At 43.6% G+C, this 23904-nt stretch overlaps 2 protein-coding genes across 3 annotated transcripts in view; both read left to right on the top strand.

Moving 5' to 3' along the window:
* Positions 1–146: 146 nt before the first annotated feature.
* pggt1b (protein geranylgeranyltransferase type I, beta subunit) lies at positions 147–15059 on the top strand. The gene is made up of 9 exons (XM_056419638.1): positions 147–274; positions 1295–1413; positions 4554–4618; positions 5971–6122; positions 6515–6647; positions 7965–8010; positions 9582–9766; positions 10318–10426; positions 12633–15059. The coding sequence occupies exons 1-9, from the start codon at positions 147–149 to the stop codon at positions 12797–12799; spliced, it is 1104 nt and encodes a 367-aa protein (XP_056275613.1). The 3' UTR covers positions 12800–15059.
* Positions 15060–18555: 3496 nt separating this feature from the next.
* Positions 18556–23904, top strand: part of trim36 (tripartite motif containing 36) — a 28858-nt gene continuing 23509 nt past the window's right edge. For both annotated transcript variants that reach the window (XM_056419380.1, XM_056419379.1), the window contains exon 1: positions 18556–18618. In XM_056419380.1, coding sequence (XP_056275355.1) covers positions 18556–18618 — 63 coding nt within the window. The remainder of the gene's footprint in view (positions 18619–23904) is intronic.

The raw sequence follows: 23904 nt of genomic DNA, 5'->3' as shown, positions 1-23904 counted from the left end.
CATAGAGTCAATCTTCATAATGTGTACTTGTGTCTTCAATAGAGATAATAACCCGTGAACTTCCCTTTCTGTACATTGCTTTGTAGTATACGCTTTTATTTTGAAAGACTAACCGGAAGAGATTCCTCATAGGAGCGGATGCAAAGATGGCGGAAAAGGAGAGCCAGCTTGAAGAATTTGAGCAAGCAGATTTTTTACGAGATAGACATGTACGGTTCTTCCAGAGAACACTCCAGGTGTTACCTGAGAGATACGCCTCGCTGGAAACAACCAGGTACAGTCACCGGAAGTGACAAACGTTGCTTTAGTTGAGCTGTGTTGCTGAAGAACTTGACTAGCATGCAAGCTAGCTGTGGCTCAACCGCTTTGAATGGAGGCTCGAGCTGTTTAGCTGAGCTGAAGGCAGTGAAGGCAGGGAAGTTATGACAGATCGGCTGAAACGAGAGGGAAAGAGGGAACTGACGGTGCGGCGGACCACGACACCCTGTACACCATGACACCTGACAAAGAAGCGTTACAGGGTGTTTTCTAGTAGGAATAAAGCTGATTTGAAAGTGAACGTCAGGCAAAATGTAGCTAATGTTGTGTAAGTTGATCAGGTTACATTTCTGCAAACTTGTCATCTTTCGGCGAAATTCGCCGTTTTGAAATCAAAATAGGTCATCCACGTGAATAGTGTAGATCCGAAGAGTTTTTGTTTTGGGGGGGGGGGGGGGTAAATTGGACGGCCGGCGTTTATGAGATTGGAGTGAGACACGGAGAACATGCGATGTGGTGATCTACGCAATAAAACATGTTTGATGGGACACGTCGAAGGAACAGACTCATGGAACAGAATCATGGAACAGAATCATGGAACAGGCTCAAAGCTCAGCAGAGCACACAAGTAAAAAAAAAAAAAAACGAAGTTGGTTCATGAATGACTTTAACCATATTATATATAATGATAATGTAAAGTTGTTATTACTATTATTAGGGCCCGATCACTGAATTATTCAGAGGACCTTTTTTCTTAAAATGTTTATTATTATTTAGATTTGCGGTCAGAACAATCAAAAGACTGTAGTCAAAAAACAACAAAAAAGTCACCTGCACCCCCCGTTGTCACCTTTTTCACCCCTCATGAGTTTGCAGGTATGAGGTTAACACATCTCCAGTGAAAGCTGAAAGCTGACGTTGCCTGTTGGGCTATTTATTTGTTTTAAAGATACCTGTATCTTGTATATGTGGCTCCTTCTGTCCATCAATATTAAATGAGTACAATTAATGCGATCGCGGTCTGCTCTCTGTCCAGGTTAACGATCACATTCTTCGCCCTGTCGGGTCTCGATGTGCTGGACGCTCTGGATGTGATCGACAGGAGCACCATGATCGAGTGGATCTACTCTCTACAGGTTCTGCCCACAGAGGACCGTAAGTCTCAGAGCTTCTCACTTCATCACACCTGACTGTAAAACATAACCTTCGCATTGAAAATGCGGAAGGTTATGTTTTGATTGCCGTGTATTTATTTATTTATTTATTCATGAAAAGGTCAAAATCTTCTTTTTACCATAGCACGGTCAATTTCTATCCAATTGGCATGCAACTAATGCCAAAATGTTCATAATTCAATGCCCAATCTTGTGATATGCGAAGGTATGCGCTCTACCGAGTGCCCGTTCTAGTTATTATTGTTTTAGCTTTTGAGATAGACAACACAAAAGCATTCTAGGAGAAGATTCCTTGATGAATGGCTACTAGGATTGTCAGGCTATCTTGGTAGAGGACTGATGCTCTTTATGTTGAGTGCTCCTGCACACATGGTTTCTAAATTCCCACGCTTTGGTCAGTGGGGGCGAGATCCCCCTAGCGACGCTGGCACTCAGTGCTACTTGCCAGTAGTTGCCAGCAGATTTCCTTACATTTATGAAATGTAACTCAGCAACACTTTATTTTTTTAAAGGGTATCCTCCAGTTAATTAGAATCTATATAGTTGTACTGTGGTGCCATCCAGTCGGAAATTTGCTAACTGTTAAAGTCTGTATAGAACATGAATCACTGAAACTTGAATTTCTTTCCAGTTTAACCCTTGTGTTGCCTTCGGGTCAATTTGACCCGATTCAATGTTTCACCCTCCTGTCGCCTTCGGGTCGATATGACCCGATTCAATGTTTAACCCTCCTGTTACCTTTATATTTACTAACATATTTTACCCTTGAGGTCAATATGACCCCAGCTATTAAAATCTCCAGAAAATTATTAGAATTAATATTGTTTTCCAAGTTTAAGTGTGAGGTACTTTATGTTTGTTTGTTGACTCCCGAAAGAACACCGACATTAAACATTGAATCGGGTCAAATTGACCCGAAGGCGACAGGAGGGTTAAATATTGAATCGGGTCAAAATGACCCGAAGGCAACACAAGGGTTAAAGACCAAGCACAACAAATTCATACCTGATCCTCCAGTGTTAAACTTTAGACTAACAGTGGCCTCTCCTCAAAGTAGAATTTCATGGCGGTATAACAGTATGACATGGTAAAACAATAAATTATATATATATATATATATATATATATATATTTTATTATTGAAGAAAGGCGGGTACATTATACATATTGTAGCGACCCTGTGAAGTGGCTGTCAATCACAGTGTGGTACCGTGCATGCTGGTCGAGGGGGCGTGCCTGTGATTGGCGGAGTAGAGGGGAGGCGGGGTTAACCTGTCGGAAAACGGGAGTTAAGGGTGGTTGACGGGAACCGTTGTTGTTGACGTTCGAGCTGCTGAGCCGAGAGGAGCACGCTGTCTGTGTTGGTGGATGCCCAATAAAGGGAGGATTAATAACGTTGTCCCGTCTCCGTGTCATCAGTGCCATAACGTCCGAGACGTTACAATATCATGGTTTATAAGTGTAATAGATTACGAAGTGAAACCCTCCGTCTGCTGGCACTTTTTAACTAGTAGTGGCACTTTTTGACTAGCTGTGGCATCTGCTGGCAAGTGCCACTGAGTGCCAGTGCTTAAACTTTAGACTAACAGTGGCATCTCCTCAAAGTAGAATTTCATGGAGGTATAACAGTATGACATGGTAAAAAAATTAATTATATATGTTTTTATTTTTTTATTATTAAAGAAAGGCGGGTACATTATACATATCATGGTATATAAGTGTTATATATTACGAAGTGAAACGTAGTAGTAGCAAAACAATATTCAATATAGTACAGCAGTATTGTACAGCAATATCGTATTGCATATTGTAAGTAAGTCTAAAAAAATACATTATCTATCTAGTTGTACACTTAGGCAATGACAAAAGAAAAAACCCGCAGCTTCTCCATTCTATGATCATAAAACTGATTAACGGCAGCTGATCTGTCGGAAACAACAGAGGTTGTTCCACCCACAGCTTCTCGGCGAGTGTCGTTCGCTTGCTGCTGTCCTGCCACGTGAGTGTTGCTGCCGGCGACTCGTCGCAAACACGCCGCTGAGTTGTCGCTGAGTACTGGCACCGAGCGGCACTTACCACAGACTTGCCACAGACTTGCCACTGAGTTGTCGGTGCCAGTGATTGCACTCGCCCTCTCTCGCTTTGGTTGGTGGGTTGTGGTGTGTGAATGTGCACATCCTCTTGAAACAGGTTCATGTCATGCTTTCCTAAAATATTTGAAGAAAATTGTTCTATTAATGTCACGGATTGTGTGTATCTCAGGGTCTGTGGTTTCATTTGGGACGGAGGACAACATCGGAGTAGTCCAACATATAATTCTGTAAAATATGTCATATTTCTTGAAACCTATCGGCCTACACAGGTCTTCTTCAACAGCCATACCCCTCTGTTCATCAGGGAAAGTGTGTCTTTTAAATATTTAATGAATTTCTCTCACGATTAACTCTGCCATCTGTTTTAATGCCCAGTTAGTTTATTATTCAAGAAGGCAACAGAAAGCGTGTTGTGTTTGATTAGTCGACTCGTTGCTGACGCCATATGTTCGGTGTCTGGCTGTTTTGTGATTAGGTGGAACTACAACTCGGTGGGTACTTGAGACGTCCTAATGTGCCATTTCTGTCCCTGATGTTGTTATAGGTACCATTTGGTTCGCAGTTTTGTTAACATTAATATTAATTAGAGACATTTTCTGGCTTTAATTTAAAATGCATTCATTTAAGAATAAGAGATCATGGCACATGTGATGTAGTGCAACGCGATCGATTCATTGTAAACCATCACGGTCACAAATAGTAATTATATGTGACACATTTTAATATATTGTTCTCGGAGTACTTGGGTTGACATGTTGAAACAAACGAGCATTTTGTATATTTTGTAGTATGATGACATTTTATTAATTTGGCTTCTGTATTCAATATTTCTCCCATGGCCTCTAGATGGCAGAAGTACACTTCTTCTTCTTCTTCTTTTGCTAGCTGAGCGTCTTTGACCTTCTGGAAGGTCAATATGGACAGATTGAGATGTGGTTTGTGAGGCTGTAAAACAGTTTCAGTTTCTTTTGATTTCTACCAGCATGTAATCCTCTCTACCTTCTCTTCTCCTGTTATTCTCTTCCAGGAGCTAACCTGAGTCATTGTGGTTTTCGCGGATCGTCACATATTGGAATTCCTTACAGCACTAAGGTACTGCCCGACCCCACACTGTTTGTTTCATTGTATGTAGTGTGTCAAATGTAAAGCGCGCCCTCCTTTTATAATAGTTTAAGATTTGTTTTGGAAGAACATATACACCATATTCACTCTGTCATTGACTGTTTAAAGATGCACTAATATTCCTCTTATTTCAAAGATGACAGTATTCTGAATTTGCAGGTTATGCAAGTGACATATTTTGGTATTCCCTATTAGGCCTTATTCCTAGTAAAGCTTTAAGACGTTGATGTTCCAATACATTCAGATTTTTGGAGCATTCCTTGTATGTGTGTATGCAGTGTTCAGAATATGTATCTCAATTGGGGCATTGCCACATATTGTGAGCCACGGCTTCTTGCCTGTTTATGGCCAGCTCTGTGTGTTGTACTAAAAACAACTGTCCATCCACCTACACATTATGAAAGACTTAAATATCAACACGTTTTCTTATAGATATCACAACACCAACCGTTTAAAGGAATGAAAGAGGAAGCCTGTGTTCTCATGGTGGTCAAACACGTCCACCACTGGTGTCCAACTTTCAAGTCATGTTATTTTGAGCTCTGCATGTAAACAGGGACATGAATGGAATGTTTAGTCATGTAAACTAATCAATAAAAGTTGTCTTTTTCTAAATAAGAGGAAACAATATAAAATCTTGGGCATTGAAGACATATAGTCTACTCATCATTGTACCAATATGTTATTTACATCAGGGGTCTGGGCCATTTCATTAGCGTCATTTCAGCAGCTGTATTATTACCAGACATTCTCTTAAATATGTTTATCACATTTGGCGTTACTAATCTGTCACCATGCAGACATAGTTACCTTCGCATTGAAAATGCAGAAGATTATGTTTTGATCACCGTGTATTTATTTATTTGTATGCGTGTTATTCGCATAACAAAAAAAGTTTTAAACCGAATCGCATGAAATTTGGTGGGATGATTGGTTATTATCCGGGGGCCATTTGATTAGATTTTGGGATCAATCGGGTCAAAGGTCAAGGTCATGAAAAGGTCAAAATCTTCTTTTTACCATAGCACGGTCAATTTGTATCCAATTGGCATTCAACTAATGCCAACATGTTCATAATTCAATGCCCAATCTTGTGATATGTGAAGGTATGCGCTCTACCGAGTGCCCATTCTAGTTATGAATGTTTTGGCATTGACAACCAGAGTTATTTCCCTTTTTTTAAAAGGTCTATTCAAGCTGCCAGTTAAAGGTCTTTTCATTGTTTTTAACTGCTTCTTTTCCTCCTCCTATAATCTCTTTAATTATTTAGTTTTCTGTGACAGTTGTATGAATAATATCTCATTTCTATATCTTTTTTTCAGGGTCCAGGTGTGCTCCATCCATACGACAGTGGCCATGTAGCCATGACCTACACTGGGCTGTGCTCGCTGCTAATACTCGGAGATGACTTGAGCCGTGTGAACAAGCAGGCCTGTCTGGCTGGTCTCAGAGCTCTGCAGCTGGAGGACGGCAGGTCAGTGACCACACACTCGCTCACTTACCAACACAAGTTAGCACATTTTACACTCTGATTCACGCTCGCACTTTCACTGACTCAAACATACCGGAGGCCATGTGAACATTTGCAGTCCTGATGTAGACTGACATAAACTCGCGTTTGGTGCTCCAACAGGAGTTGCTTTGTACGCACGCATACACCATCTAATATAACTTGTCTGGCAGATGACGCTATCTTTAGACATCAGTATATCTGAGTTATCCCTTTAGCATTTTCAGCTCACTGGCTTATTTGTGTTTATGATCTGTCTTTCGTGCTACAAATTCTGAACGTGGACATTCAGTTAATTGTAAACTGTTTGTGTAAGTCTCCGATCTTCGTGTCGCTCCGTGTCTTCTTGCTTTCAGTTTCTACGCAGTGCCAGAAGGAAGTGAAAATGACATCCGGTTTATCTACTGCGCAGCCAGTATCTGTTACATCCTGGATGACTGGTCAGGCATGGACATCCAAAAGGCTATTGAGTACATCAGAGGAAGTTTGGTGAGTAGATGTTAAAAAAATAACGTAAAACGAGGCATTGAAGTGTTGAGAGAATGTGAGATGTTTGGTGCAACCTCGGTTCTGCACCATTCAAAGCAGTGCCGCTCCACTTCAATGAAGATACTCATGGTTTTTAAAGCTATGCCCACATTTTTTCTTCTTCTTCACCTTACAGGGATTACCATTTTTCAATTTTATGAGACGTCTCTTGAGTGAGAATTTTGTCAGATTGATGTGTAACTCAACCCCTCCTTAGCCTCGGTGATAGTTTTTCTGTCAGACGTTGGTTCGTCTGTCTGAGGTATTGTGTTCATGCCCGTCATCACAGAACAGAGATGTCCCCATTCGCCTCTGAAATCCAACTCGTTTTAAAGTCGTCAGACATTCAACACAGGAGTGTTTCTTTTTTGTGTGAACAGGGTGTGTATGACTCGTATTTATTTCTCATGTAGACTTGAGAGAGAGAGAGGGAGGGAATGCTCTGTTAATTAGTTAACAGACAACTGTGATTCATCTCTGAAAAGGTCTCTTTATCCTCTGGCTACATGCTAGTGGGTACATTCCAAGATGTCCGTCAATGCAAGTTAGTTGTTGGTGACTAAGCAGAGGATAGCTGGTTTTGTGTTGAAAATCCCTTGAACAGTCGATAAATTAAGCCTCACTGAAGTTTCCCTCCCATCTCCATGGCGCCAGGTGTCTGTTTACCAACCTCTTTGTTCAGAGAAGGACTCCACCTCCTTGCTTTCCCAAGTGACCGCCATCTGTTGTTGAAGTTGTGTATTTTAGTGGGAACTGCTGCTTACGATCGTCAGTAGTTTCATATAAAAAAAATAGCTGTGAAACTTGTCACCGTTTGAGAGAATATAAAGTGTTTTTTAAGCAAGTGTTCAGCTTTTGCAGGTGGATGAAACGAAACGGGTTCATGGAGCATGCTCGTTATCAGCTGCTCTGCATTAAAAAAGGTTGTTTTGGTCTGAAATGCATGTAGAACCCGATCTGAGACTATGACCACTTCTCGCGCCGCCTTTTAAACATTTTTAGTCAAATGAAAGACTGAAGAACTACGTGTGAGTACTTCTCATGTTGAGTGGCGCATGTCACGCAGCTTGGAAGGCGCAGCGGCTTTTGTTCGTGAGGACGTCTTTAAATTCTTTTTAAAAAATAAAATAATAGTATCTATATTTTGAAAGGGAAATTATGAATAAAAACATGGACTAAATCTAAGCAGTTCAGTGTCTTCTGCCAGGCTCACAGGACCCTTTCGTGACTAATGAAATATTGCTTGTAATTGCTTGTTTTTTAAATTTCCCTCTACAGTCATACGACAGTGGCTTTGGCCAGGGAGCCGGGCGAGAGTCACATGGTGAGTATGATCATCATGTTATGGCTTCTACTTAATTACAGACTTCAGAAATGTCAGTTTGAAAGCTGAGCGCACATCCGTGGGTGATCGAGGAGGTCGGACATGAGGGTTCCCGTGCATTTGGCCCGGGTTTAAACGGAAAGCATCGCGGTTCATTTCAGAGCAAACGCTTTGCGGGTGCGTTGGCGGCGTAGTAGTAGAGGGCATGAAAGTGGCTGATGGGAGTCACTGGTTTAGAGGATTAGCCATTAAAATCCATCTACGTAGGAAACATTGTCCTCATTAATCTCCTCACCCCCACACACTCAAATGAAACTGTATTACTCTGATGCTCACTCTCTCTCTCTCTCTTCAGAGCACTGCTTGGAGCATATCCATCCAGATTTCATAAACTAGATCTACATCTAAATAAAAGTGTCTGATCCTGGTGCATCGGGGTAATTTCCCTCCGTGAGATTAATTAAACTTCTAAGATTACAGTCTTCGTTGAGACTCGGCTCTCTTGTGCAAACCAGCCGACTCTCATCTGAGGGCTGATTACACATCAGTTTGGATATACAGTAAATGCCCATTACCCATCCATCCTTGAAGTGTGTGTTTGTTCAGCACCGAGTCTGTGTGCTTTACCTTTGCACAGACATCTTTGCAGATGATTTGTGTTTCAGGCTGCCATGCAGTTCACTATGTGAGACATGGTATTACAGGAGCTATGTTCCAGGGTAATACATTGACTTTCTCCACGTGTGTGGTCGGCTTTTATCTCACTCTTGTTGTTGTATCTGCTTCCGCTCCATTTCCTTTATTTTCCTTATCTTTTGGCTATATGGCACTCTATACGTTTACATTTCGGTGAGAGTTGTTCCAAAACCCACTGCTGGAATGAATCGTTTTGGATTTCCCGCAGTTGATTCAGATCCATGCCCTCCTAACCTTCGTCAGATGGGGAGTTGGACACGTTTGATGAGGGGCGAGTGTTGCACGTCGGCAGATTCACACCGCTGACTCGAACACTTCAACTCGCCTTTCCTGCGTTTCTCTCCCATCACACATGAGCGCACAAACAAACACAGAAAGTCAGCCTGTGAGCGTGGTGACCTAAAGGCGTGATGATAATAATGACAGACAGTTGGTACTGACACCAGCCCGGCATCAATCGATGAACACACCTCTGTTGTAGGACTCTTAGCTGTAATCACACTCTTCAGTTCTTTAATCGCAAATTTTCCATTATTGTGCGGAAAAGTATAAAAAGGCAGCAGGTTGTCCTCACTAGCACACATTTCTTTATATTCACACGTTAACACAAGTTAACGCCACATTGTGATCACTTCCACGGGAAAGGTGTTAGTGAGAGTAGCTGCATGCTCTGCAGTAACATATCTCTCACACAGACGCAGCCTCTGTTTTTACTGCAGTGCCCTGTAATCACCCAGTTGTCTTCATCAAAAACATGCTGGAGGGAACCAGAGGAGCTGCTTTTCAATTCTAATAGATTGTCAGTAGTCTCAATTAATTGATTCATGTGTTTAATGAACTATGCCAGTCATGCACCTGCCTGTCTGTGTGTGCAGGCGGCTGGACGTACTGCGCCATCGCCTCTCTGTGTCTCATGGGTCGACTGGAGGAGGCGCTGAGTCAGCGGGAGCTGGACAGGATCCGGCGCTGGTGTGTCATGAGGCAGCAGAGCGGCTTCCACGGTCGCCCCAACAAACCCGTAGACACATGCTACTCCTTTTGGGTGGGAGCCACGCTCGAGGTACACGGACTGGTGCAACACACACTCCAGCCTGCATTAACATGTTCAGTGTGTTTCAGTATTTTACCTCAGATCTTTTGCACCGATTTTTCATGAGAGAGAGAAGTTGTATGAAGTGTACTGATGTGCAGTGAACAACAAGATCTTTTGAAAAAGCACTGTGTATAGTCACTGTTGAAACAAACTGGGTTAATCCTCTACACGCGCACACACACACACACACACACACACAGTTAAACACGTTGCAGGGATTTTTTTCATTTCTGGTTCAAAACTGTGCCAGAGGGAAGGAATGCGCCAACCAAATATTAGTATGTGGAAAATGTGCTGTGTGATCCACATTAAGGCTCCACGTTGTCTTCACTGGTATCTGCGTGATCCACCTTTTGTGAAATCAAAAGCAACAGCACAAGCTTGATCTCGCTCTCTAAACACAACATGCTCTGCATCTTCGGAATTGAAATTTTAATTTTTCTCCCAAATTTCATGGTAAAACTTCTCTCTTCTTCCCTTCTTCTTCTCTCCCCCCCCCCCCCCCCTTCCTTTCCCAGCTCTTAGATGTGTTCCAGTATACAAACTTTGACACGAACAGGCACTTCATTCTGTCCACACAGGATCGGCTGGTGGGAGGATTTGCCAAGTGGCCCGACAGCCATCCAGGTAAATGTTCTGGCTCGCTGCTTCGACCGCGACATCTTGCAGATGGAGAGGAGAGGAAAGCTGAAGACTGAATACTTCCATGAATGTTCATGTTTTTTTTGCCACCGTTCTTGCATCTGAGGATCTCTGTCAAAGTCAGAGTGACACAATCGACATACCTTTTCTACTGCTGTAAAGGCAAAAGGAGTAGACATTTAATGTCCGTGTAGTCGTGGAAACGCAAATAGACTATAAAGAGGTTGCTGTTTATTTCTCAGTCGCTTCAAAGATCTTTCGTCGGGAACAATATGATGATGGGAACTAAGCGGTTCCGATTTATTGAGTCTCGTTTCCTCTGTGGGCTGAACAGTGGGTGCCCCGCCCTCCACAGGTGCACATCGGTCAGGGTGGAGTTGTGGTTTTCAGTTTTACTTGAGATCAATGGAAAAGCTCTCGCAATCCTAAACTTCAATGGTGCACATCCTTGTGTGTGTGTTTATGTATGTTCTTGTGTTCCTCCTCGCCCTTGTGATGTGTAATTGATGAGGCGATTGTTCATCGGTAGCCCGAGGACGGAGGCGATCGAGCTCCTCGCGTTACAGGAACAAGCCAGGGCGGAAACAATGAGGCAAAACGGTCTGCATTGACCACGCCTCGGAAATATCACGGAACAAAAGAGCGTTTTCGGGAACAGCGTGGGGACAGATGGCACTGGACTTGCATGGTCTTGGAACAGTGCGCCAGGTCGTCAGTTTCCCGTGAGGAACAGTTGGTGTCATGTGGTGACACAGATCCACAGCCACTTCCATCGCCTGAGCGCTGGCGCTCACATCAAAATACAAGAGCAACGTGCTGCTGACGTTTCTCTTCAAGAGTCATGAATTGATTGGTTTGACAAGCCGTCGGGTGGGAAATCCATTTATCTGATTGGGTAATGGGATTAACGGTATTAGAGGCAGCAGCACAACTTGCTTCTGTTTAGTTGAAGCAAACCCTGCCCTCTCCCGTAGGAGAGCATGCGGTGTCCTGTGTCTCTGCCTCGATCCGACCGCAGCAAACCGCTATCAGAATGCAGGACGCTGCGGATTTTGGGAAAATATGCTCTCTAAGCCCACTTTAGCGTACCTGCTGAGCACCGAACCGCAGACCGACTCGGTTAGTGACAATTTCATGAGATAGTGGAGCAATTAAACAAACCCAACTCCAAATGAGTAAATAAAATAAACAATGGCCTCTGTAAGTTAAGAAGTTCACCATACCAGCTTAAAACTGACGATATGTCAGCATTGTGTCTAAAGTTTGAAGAAGAAATGGCGTGTTACTGTATGACTACAAGTTTGAAAAGATCCAATAACCGTGATCTCAAGTCCAGCGCTATCCCATTGCTGTTCATCCACCCTCCTTTGTAATGCGTGACTGAACGCAGCTATGAAGCTCTGCATGAGGTTTGTGTGCTCGGCAGCACTGGTGGGCAATAATTCACTTCTAGCGTTTACCCGCTTTGACTGAAATGATCCGGTGGTTTTATCTTGTTGTTGTTCTGCACATTTCTGTCTAAATTACTTATTTTGCAATGTGTGTAATGAGAAACATGAATCTGATTATTTCATATTTTCTTTTCTTATAAAGTTGCCCGATATCACAATTTGTGAAGACATCAATCTAAATTGAAAAATATTATTATTTTAACCGTTTTAAATGATTTGAACCGTCTAGGAATCCAGACAAATTCTTCTTCAATCCAACCTTGAGTGAGAGTCCATGTGAATCCTGGATGATGCTGCTAATGTTGCTTTGATTGATTCTGATGTTTGTATCCAAACATCTGTCACTTAATTATAATTCAATTACCAGTCCATTATCTGGTCCCAGAGGAGCTCAAGGACCAGGGGACCAACCGTCATGCATTATTCATGTGTTCTTAAAGGAGCAGTACAAACGACAACAAAGCTTCTGCAGAATGGCATTTTTTTTATGGGCTATCCGGCTATTTTTTATTGCTTCAGTATCGGTAATGAAGAGTTAGGCGACCGGCGCACGCGCCCGTCTTCTCAGCGCTGAGCACGTCGTTGGCCTCGTCACATGCAGGTGCTTCTGCCATGATGCCTCGTTGCCATCGCTGACCTAGTTTCCCCTCTGTTCCCCTCCTTTCTCTCAATCTCTCACCCCTCGCTATGCTCCCCATTTCTTTCCTTCTCCCCCATTTCTCTGTCCTCCTTTCCCCCAGACCCTCTCCACGCCTACTTAGGGCTGTGTGGTTTGTCTCTAATCGGAGAGCCCGGTTTGAGGAAGGTCCACCCAGCGCTCAACATCACCCAGAGGGCCTTTCAGCACGTCCAGCAGCTGCAGCAGGCATGGAGGGGCAGCGCCGGCAGCTGTAGCCGACAGCACTGACAGCAGGAAGATCCACAGCTCTGTTTCTGGACAGGTTCAGCAATCGGGAACATCTAACGGGAGTCGGTCAAAGGCAACTGGACTTTTGCCGTGTGTCTCGAAGACGTTCGGCCATCCATCTAAGAAGCCTCCTAATTACAGAAATTGTGACGGTTTTTAAGTCCCCAGTTACACAGTAACTTTTGGGGAGCTCATTTTAAGTCCATCTACAGTGACCTTTTGTGTTAAGCAATATACGGCACTTTTTTTTTTTTTTTTGCTGCCTTATTATTATTCGACTGTAGTTAGTAACATTGTGTTTTGTGGTGATGATGAAATGATGTGCCAGAAAAGTCAAATTTGAGACACTGGAGATGCCTCAGGCGCCTCAATTTTGCAGACTTTTTAGATGTAGCTTCGGAGGCTTCCTGCTCCTCGTCGTAATAAACAAAACAATCTGCTGTCGATCTTCCAAGCCAAGGAGGAACTGACCGCTTCACATGGACATAAGGAAACGTCCACAACGTTATTCACCGAGACCCCGAGGAAGGCTGAAGGGGCGTCCAGCGTGTGTCTTTAGGTGGTTCTGCATTAACTGGTGGCTTCAGTAGCTAGACGGTTTTCCAGTGGGCTGGTGCAATTTTTACGTGAATCAAGTAGATGTGCATTTGCCATCTCTGAATAATGTCTGTGTATTGCAAAGATATGGTGTTTGAGTTCTTCATTTTTGTTTACAAACCAGTATGAGCCCAATGGTAATTTTGGGGGTGACATTTGAGTCTTTTCTTTTGATTCAACAACCCTACATCCTCCGACGGAAAAAAAACACCCCACGGCCCAACTCTCCCAGTAGCGTATTTATTTGCCTCTCTGACCCTCTCCATCTCCATCCTCGCGTTGCTCTTGAACCTCTTGAAAGCCTCGAGCCCTCCAGTCCCGAAGGTGATCGCAGCCTGGCAGGGAAACCGTTTCGCCTCTACCGGCTCTGTTTAGTGATCCCAAGAGATGTCGGTGATAATGGATCTGCTTCATAGAAAAGGCAGCCAACAACCACCCCAACAGGCAAATGATGAAAGGGAAATAACAACAATAAAGTTCTGCTTTTTTCAAGAGTCTCACAGAAACAGAAACCGGGCCTGAAGAAAAGGGCGTAATCCCGTCTTTCCCACAAGGTAGTAGCTTTCAATTTTAGCACCCTGACCCGATCCGAGCTGCCCTCCGTCACCACCGTCCAGCCTCCCTGCAGCCAGTCTCAAATCAATGGGAGAAAGACGTGGCATCGTAACTTGTGGGAAATGTATTCTTTTGAACTGCGCTGGGAATTGACATCTTGTTTTCAGAAACAGAAAGCACGGAGGGCAAAAACAGAACAATGCACACGAGCAGAATGTGCCTGAGAGAGTCGGGTTATAGAAACGACTGTTATCCAACACACAACGCATTCCTTGGAGTCCTAAAACGCCACCTGCGACTCGCAACGGACCGTCCAGCCTTCGTGCTCTTGAGCTCCGCTACATATTGGAGATGTATTGTTTTTTAAATCCCAATGAGATCCTAACATGGCGACAGCTTTGGCTTTAGCTGCTCCTCCTGCCTTCGCATCACATCAAAGCTCAGATTCCCAGTTGGGGACATTCCCAGTACCACAGGTTCCTGCCGAAGCCACGCCCGGCCATCACAGGACGCTGTCGCAGCCGGCACCTGCTGCCTCAGGTGATGGCGGCGAGGAGGGGCCGCGCTCCTGACTAGATTTGAAAATATATATATATATATCGCCTCTTTGGGTTTTCCTTCTGGTGTTCAAAATGAAGTTGTATTTGGCCTCGTCGCCTTTCTTGCCAAGTTGCCTTTTAAATCTTTGTTTGCAGATTTAGAAACCGAGCAGGCAGACAGAGGAAAGGAGATAGGAGGAGAGGTGAATAAATAAATAAATAATTTGATTCATCCATTATTAAAAGTGAACTGGAGTCTCCTCTCTGACACCCCCCCCCCCCCCCGGATGTTGTAACGCCTTATTTTGGTGCAAACTTTTGCTTTATAGCCAACTGCATCGTTTATTGCTGTATTGTTTGATATTGCTGGTTTGCCAAAGTCAATACTCTTTGCCGCAGTAACTCTTGTCGACTTTTCTTCTGCCTTTTTTTTTATACATGCATTTAGTTAGTTATCATAACATATGTTTTATTTCTTTTTGGGGGGGAAAGGCAAGCTATGACTTCCATGCACCTGCTAAATTGAGTTACGATACAAGCTCAATAAAAAAAGCGTCTTAATTATTCAACATATGTTCTGGCTTCAATCTTTTTCGTGTAGCTATGTATGTAATGTGTCATAAATCTGTCTGGTTTCTTCCACTGCGCGGCGGGGGGCGGTCCGTAGTGACCACGTGACACTCACGTGTGGCTCGTGGAGCATCGTTTTCTGAACGCTCTCTTCCTTTTCTCTTCCTCGGATATTTGTATAGAAGACAAGTCTGCTGGAGGACCGCTGCATCGCCTCCTGCGTCGCACAGTTGTGTCTCCTTGTTGCCTCATCCCAGTGCCCTCGATGCCCTCAGTCCCTCCGCGTGTGAAGAGTTTCTCCTTCTAAAATGTCTGCAGTCCATTTGGAGGATCGTGAAAAGGCTTTTGGGATGCAGCCACAGGGGCCTCACTCAAGTCCACCGTAAATCCGTGCTACTAATGTAATAATAAATCAAGTAACAATAAATGGAATTTATTCTGTCTATGCTCTAGTGCGGTTGGGTGTAGATACGTAGGCTATATGCACATGTCTATAAATATGTGACTTCTGTTTTGCAAGTGCTCGAGATGAACCGATGTGTACGAGTGGGACGAGTCGTGGGGTCTGCACATGTTTACGTGTTTGCATTCTTCGGTTTTTGAATTTGAGGAGAATCATTTGGCTCTAGCGTGGCGGTGCGTAGATTCATGATGAATACAAACACGTACTCACTTGTACAACTGTTCTGGTTTCAGTGTGAGATCTCAGGCTTGAAGTCAAAGGCTTTGTACAATGTTTGTATCCGCTCGAGAGCATCATGGCCGTCCCGGGATGACTTCGTGGTAAATCAGACTCGTTTGTGACGTCATGTGCAAAGTTGGCATTTTGTCCTGAAGGGGGTGTGAATATCCCCATTGTTCAGTGACGCATACGCGCGTGGTGTTTTGGCCCCCAGCCTAACAGAATACCTTTGACATTGTTACTTTCACTACAGTCAGAATGACACGTGACGTCCTTCTCCAAGTGAGCAGAGTCCAACGTGGCGTTCCTCTCAGGCGGAGGTGGGGTTGGCCTTTCCTCTGCCAGGAGACGGTGGTTATTTTTCTTTCCTTCAGGAAAAAGAAAATAAGGGCTGTTGTATGATTGTATTATGATTACCTCTGACAGTTTAGTTTATGTAGAAGAGACATAGTCTATATATATTTCCCTTTGCAGCAGGCTGTGGCTCGATGACTCTTAGCTGTTGTTGCTCTATTTTTAACTTCAGAGGTGACAACTGGTCAGAGATTTTCCTGATTTGCCTCAATTGCCTTTCATGTTTCCTCCTACGCGCATGACTTTAGGAGGAGCCCAGTCGGATGATCTGTTTTTCATTGCTTTGCTAGGTCAGTGACTAAGACATAATTAATAGCATTGGGGGAAGGAGAATTTTGCTGGATACAGAACACACACACACACACATACTCACACACACACACACACACACACACACAAGCTCACACACACACGCTCACACACACAGTCCCACTTGGGAGATGCATAGCACAGTCACAGACTTCACTTTTGGCACTGGTGATGTAATTCGATCTAACCAAATGTGGCCTTGTGGTGCGTGTACCTAATCTGAATGTGAAAGGTTGACACATCATTTAAACTGCATACTCAATCACACATGTTATGATTTTTAAATTTAGAAAGCAATTTTAAAAAAAGAATTTGAACGGTTTGAAATGTCTCGTCTTCCACGGTGACTGCAGCCCAGCCCAGATCACAACCCTGAGGAGATGCTCCCATGACAGCCAGCTGTAGTCTGGGTGTGGTTGTAGTCCCCTGTTCAACAACAGCTTACACCTGGGTGGCACCAGACGTCCCTACGAGACATGTAACCTTATTTTGCCACCAAGCAGGTGAGGCTGAGCGGGAGGAAATTCAAGTTAGTGTACAAATACTCTGCCTTTACTCTTTGCGTCATGTGAATGACTCATTTTAAATTACCCACAAAAAGCCCCGGAGTGAACCCGTGTTGCTTATGCAACAGCTTGCCTTCTCTGTAGTTATTTAACTTAAATCAATTCCGCCTCGTAAACACACCAATCAATACATTTTACTGATTATTCGTTTCCGCAGAGGGCACTCTGTGGCTTTTAATGAGGCAGTCGAGTGTCATCTCCACACGCGTGGTCTCATGAGCGCTGCTCTCCTCTTTGACCCGAAGAGGCCATATAGAGACGTGGCTGTGGCCTCTGGAGATGCTGCGCTTGACCTGTGAGCCGTACGATGCAGCTTTATAGTGAGGCAAGACCACCATGGTGACCTCCTGACCTTTCTTTCCTTTTGTGCCATCAGCATGCTGTCATTGTGAGCAAAGCAAAGTAGAGCGTGGCAGCATGTCGACACAACCTGGCAACCCACGACTTAGCGACGACTCCTAAGTGATGTAATAAGCATTAGTAAATGCGTTAAAGTCACAGGCAACCCGTTATAACACCTTTACACAGGAAGAGATCCCTCCACACGTGGATGACAGATTTTTCCAAAATGCAACCAAGTGCTTCTGTGATATCTCCGGGCTTTTGGAAACAGTGGCTGGATAATATAGATCAGTTATTAGTTGTGTTTTGTCATGCACCGTTTGCTCCCCCCCCCCCCCCCAATACACACACACACACACGCACAGTCGCACACCCTCCCCACATGCTCAATGCGTGAAGCCACGCGGCCATCTGGTGACGCGGAACAAGTGGCGTTGTCCTGAAAACAACAGAAACACGGACTTAATCCGGCCTCGCTCAACAGTCGCCTCGCATCCCAGCTCGTGCAGAAGTAAATCGGTCATACGTGAGTCTCTCGTGACGGCATCAATCCGCCCGAGGACAGGAAACAAACCGCCGTGAGACTCTCTCGCTCTCTCTCTCTCTGGAGAGAGAGAGAGAGAGCTGCAGTCACATATTTGGGTAGCAATTGTCAGAAATCGGCCCATATAAAGCAATATAGGCACTCGAGCGCGCTGCCAGCCATGCGTAAATGCCCAATTTGACAGAATGCAGCAGCACAAACGGATTTACCCCCCCCCCCCCCCATTCACCCTCACTCCGCCTGTTTAATCTCCATTATAAGATTATTATGATTATTTACAATTGATACAAATGGATTGATATATGACAGCGCGCGAGGATACAAAGGGCTCTGTGAGCGGAGACATCGCCGCGGAGGGATGAGGTAAGAGAGAGAGGAGGGGGCGGGGTTCTCCCTCCAAGATGAGGCAAACTAAAATAAAATTGGCTTCTTGCAGAAGGCGACAGTAAGGGAGGGAGGAGAGAGAGGGGGAGAGAGAGAAAGAGAGAGAGCGAGGGTGATGGGGATGCGGTCTGAGGAGCGGCTCTTCTCTCTTGGTCTTATCTCAGCTCCCCTGTGTGTGAAGCGGAGCTTTTGATCGTGTTTGTTTAAGCCGCCACTGTTGCGCGCGCGTGTGCGTGTTGCCGGTTGTTCTACGTGTGCGACCCCCCGTTGGCTGACCGGGCTTTGTGCTGCACCATCCACCACCATCTGTAGCCATGTCGGACTCTGAGGACATGACGGAGTTCGCCAGCATCGTGGAGCGGATCGAGCGGGGCGAGGTGAGTCTCCTCCCGGTGGTGCGCGTCCTCCTGCCGGCGCCAGCGGCCTGTCAGGGAGGATGCTGAACACACACCGCGGCCTTTTCTATTCCACACCATCCACATCACATATTTGACTCTTCTCAATGCGGATATTGTAACATTTTATGAGGTATATGTACAAAATAAACAATTTTAAATGACTGGATTGATAGAATATCTCTCTATTCTATTACTGCGGAACACGATTTCCGGTGTGGGTGTCTACACAAATTATACTCATCCCTATTTAGTTAATTTACATTATATTCACCATTGATATATTAATATTACAATATTCAATCATGTTATACCTCAATAATAATTGTTCTTTAGTCCTAGTAATAGTCAATAATATGTTATATTAATTAAATAGTCTGTGCATGTATCCTATCTATCTATCTATCCATCCATTCATCTATCTCTCTCTCTCTCTCTCTCTCTCTCTCTCTCTCTCTCTCTATCTATCTGTCTATCACTCTCTATCTATATATATATATATATATATATATATATATATCCCTCTCTCTATCTATATATTCTTGTACAATATTTCAGCTGTGTGCAAGCATTAATGGCATCACTATAAAGTTCAAAAGTCTTTATATAATTATCTACTGTATGTTAGCCTCCCATACCTTGTCATATAATTAGGTCGTGATAAACCCCCACATCTCTATGCTGACATCTTAAGAAGATCTGACCCTTTTCTGTTAACAAAGAATTTCATAGCCTATTGATAGACTTGCATCTCTATTCTTTTCTATTATATATGTCAAGGGCTTGAAGGCATCGGCTGCTATTCTTAGAGGGAAAAACGGGAACGTAAAGAGCTTAATTAGAGGCTTCAGTCGCCGAGTGTGTTGGTAGTTAGCTCGGGCTGCAGGCAGATCGCAGGCTCCTGTCAATATGTGGGACACTTGGCAGCAGCTGTGGTGAGACGGGGCACTGGGTTACTGAGGTGTGTGTGTGTGTGTGAGGGAGGGAGGGAGGGAGGGAGGGGGGTCTTCACCCATTTCAGACTGACACAATGTGTTGAAATGCATCTCTCCTGCTCACACAATCTGTGACAGTCATCCATGCAGAAGTTGTGTGAGTGTGTGTGTGTGTGTGTGTGTGTTTCATCTGCAATGAGGAAAACAACGAGCAGACAGCACGTAATTGACCGTCTGGATACAGTTACTGAATTCATGTTTAACATTTAATGAGGCCTGCATAGCGCTTTACGGACAACAAGGTTTACTCTTCAGTGCCAAATAATCAGAGCTAATAAGCTAAACTTAAGAATATGAGCGAACATAAACACAATAGACAGAATAACAGTGGTTGTGAAAGATTATTTGTTTGATCTCTTTTCATCTCCATCAACATGTACAACAGAATACAAGCATATACCTTTTTGCTGACAGTGAGTAACTAAATTTTGAATAGCTGTGTGAAACAGTAATACATATATATATATATATATACACTACCGTTCAAAAGTTTGGGATCACCCAGACAATTTCGTGTTTTCCATGAAAACTCACACTTTTATTTTTCAAATGAGTTGCAAAATATATAGAAAATATAGTCAAGACATTGACAAGGTTAGAAATAATGATTTGTATTTGAAGTATTAATTTTTTTCTTCAAACTTTGCTTTCGTCAAAGAATGCTCCTTTTGCAGCAATTACAGCATTGCAGACCTTTGGCATTCTAGCTGTTAATTTGTTGAGGTAATCTGTTGAAATGTCACCCACGCTTCCTGAAGCACCTCCACAAGTTGGATTGGCTTGATGGGCACTTCTTGCGGACCATACGGTCAAGCTGCTCCCACAACAGCTCAATGGGGTTGAGATCTGGTGACTGTGCTGGCCACTCCATTACAGACAGCAGACCAGCTGCCTGCTTCTTCCATAAATAGTTCTTGCACAATGTGGAGGTGTGCTTTGGGTCATTGTCCTGTTGGAGGAGGAAATTGGCTCCAATCAAGCGCTGCCCACAGGGTATGGCATGGCGTTGCAAAATGGAGTGATAGCCTTCCTTATTTAAAATCCCTTTGACCTGGTACAAATCTCCCACTTTACCAGCACCAAAGCAGCCCCAGACCATCACATGACCTCCACCATGCTTGACAGATGGTGTCAGGCACTCTTCCAGCATCTTTTCACCTGTTCTGCGTCTCACAAATGTTCTTCTGTGTGATCCAAACACCTCAAACTTGGATTCATCTGTCCAGAACACATTTTTCCAATCTTCCTCTGTCCAATGCCTGTGTTCTTTTGCCCATACCAATCTTTTCTTTTTATTGGCCAGTCTCAGATATGGCTTTTTCTTTGCCACTCTGCCTAGAAGGCCAGCATCCCGGAGTCGCCTCTTCACTGTCGACGTTGACACTGGCGTTTTGCGGGTACCATTTAAAGAAGCTGCCAGTTGAGGACCTGTGAGGCGTCTATTTCTCAAACTAGAGATTCTAATGTACTTGTCTTCTTGCTGAGTTGTGCACCGGGGCCTCCCACTTCTCTTTCTGCTCTGGTTAGAGCCCGTTTGTGCTGTTCTCTGAAGGGAGTAGTACACACCGCTGTAGGAAATTTTCAGTTTCTTTGCAATTTCTCGCATGGAATAGCCTTCATTTCTAAGAACAAGAATAGACTGGCGAGTTTCACAGGAAACTTCTTTTTTTCTGGCCATTTTGAGAGTCTTATCGAACCCACAAATGTGATGCTCCAGATAATCAACTAGCTCAAAGGAAGGCCAGTTTTATAGCTTCTCTCATCAGCAAAACAGTTTTCAGCTGTGCTAACATAATTGCACAAGGGTTTTCAAGGGTTGTCTAATCATCCATTAGTCTTCTAAGGCGATTAGCAAACACAATGTACCATTAGAACACTGGAGTGATAGTTGATGGAAATGGGCCTCTATACACCTATGGAGATATTTCATTAGAAACCAGACGTTTCCACCTAGAATAGTCATTTACCACATTAACAATGTATAGAGTGTATTTCTGATTGATTTAATGTTATCTTCATTGAAAAAAACAATGCTTTTCTTTGAAAAATAAGGACATTTCTAAGTGATCCCAAACTTTTGAACGGTAGTGTATATCCAGTGGACTTGAGCCAGAGATAAAGAGTATACAATGTACATACAGTTCTCCTTTATACTATTTTGTTGCATCCTCAGAAAATGCAAATGTAGGCAATAATACAAATTCAATCTTTTGTTCTGAGAATGAAAATAAATCAGGTAATTTAAAAAACGATGCAGAATGTAATAAAGCCATTAGGATGCATTATAGCATCCCCTCTCTTGTGGGGCTTGACTCTCATGGGTCCTATCGGTCCCTATGGCTGCACCCACAGAGCATTCAAGTAAAACAGGATACTACTATCATCAGGAACAACCTCAGTGATGATGACGATGTGCAGCGGCAGTGTTGCAAACTGTATGCACAAGCCAACATGCTGGCACGTAAATTTCACATGTGTACAGAAGACGTTAAAACTGCTCTGTTTCGAGCCTACTGTACTCCTCTGTATACAGCTCACTTGTGGTGCAGTTATAGTAAAGGGAAAATGAAAAAGATGCAGGTGGCTTTCAATGATGCCTTCAGAATCCTGCTCAAGCTTCCGAGATGGACAAGTGCAAGTCAGATGTTTGTGAGCCGGAATGTTCCCACTTTTCATGCTGTTTTGAGGAATTTTATGTATAAATTTAAATGTCGACTAAATGTCTGAGAATGTAGTTATAAAAGCCTTGGCTGACCCAGCACTGAGTGATACCAGGTATTCGTCTTGTTTCTGGAAGCAATGGAACAAATGTTTGTATGTTTTTTAATCCCGAGTGATTTTTTTGGCTGCAATGGCTGGACCGGTGTCCTCGTATTGTATTTTATATATTGTTGTTGTATTTGTGTTTGTTATTTTATGGACCCATGAGTCTGGAATAAAGATATATATATAGCGGGAAGTAGATATTAGATAGAAATGTTGATATGGATGTAACCTCTGTTTGCTCCAGTGCTTTATATGTACTGTGGGGCTGCTGTCTGTCTGGTTTGCTGCCAACTAAGTGAATGACTCAACAGTCCTGCAGTGCCTTCAGTGACTGTGCACTCTTTGGCCGGTATCAATCCAAACATCACATCCATATCATTCAGTGTTGTCTATTTCCTCCTAAAGACATCACAGGTCCCGGACCCCCAAAAAGTTGTCACATGGTCCATTTAGTTCTGAAACCAAAACATTGTTGACCTGCTAGGGGCCCTTTACGTACCATATAGTGAAGTACAGACCTCCTCATCAAGTGTTTAGTGGATCATAAGTCTCCTGAAACCATGAAAGGGAGTCTGACATTCGTAGTGCTGTGAGGAGAAGCTGCTGATGGGGCGGGCCCCTTTCAGACCGGAGACTCTGGAATCCAGTTTGTCTTTTATACAAACATCAAGCAGGATGTTGTGTGGCACTTGACGGCTTTTGTAATATGGACTGATATAGACTATATTCTTAGCCTGAGGATAAAATGTCAATCGCACCGCAACCCTGCTGCACCACTAGGTTTACATTGTAAAACTTCTCATCAGCCAAACTGGGAAGTGTGGTAGGTCTTGAGCTGTGTGTGTGATTTTAGTTCAGAGCCCCGAGGGCCTAGATTATACCATGAATACATATTATACATATTCATGGTATAATCTATGTAACATCTTCCATTTAAGATGTTGAGGTAAAATACACACACACACACACACACACACACACACACACACAGACACACAGACACACAGTTTGTGCAATAATGATACGTATTGTGCTGCGAACATCTGCAGACACACAAAACATCGAACCCACCTCCCAATTCCATTTGTTCATGTAAATCTTTGTCTTTTTTTACAGTTCACTCACGGTTTGTTTAGTACACAAGCGATATGAGAGGTCTCTGCAGGTTTATGGGGCGCATTAAAGGTCGACACATCACTTTGGTCCAGACTGAAATATCTCAACAGCAGTTTGACGTATTGCCATCGAACTTTGACATTCATGTTCTCCAGAGGACGGATCTGGCTGACTTTGCTGATCCCCTGACTTTTCATCTATAGTGCCACAAGCAGGTCATGCTTTTCACATATCAGTAAATACCTGCACGTCTAGATATCATTTGGTCTGGATGTTATTGTTGCTCTCAGAGCGATATGTAATAACTCTCCTTAATGTTCCCGCTAGTGACACCGGCACATCACATTTTGATCTGACCAATACTCTTTCTAACCACAGGCCGGCTATAAGA

This window comes from Pseudoliparis swirei, chromosome 7 (assembly GCF_029220125.1).
Source record: "Pseudoliparis swirei isolate HS2019 ecotype Mariana Trench chromosome 7, NWPU_hadal_v1, whole genome shotgun sequence".
Lineage (NCBI taxonomy): Eukaryota > Metazoa > Chordata > Actinopteri > Perciformes > Liparidae > Pseudoliparis > Pseudoliparis swirei.
This window is presented reverse-complemented; position numbering and strand designations above follow the sequence as displayed.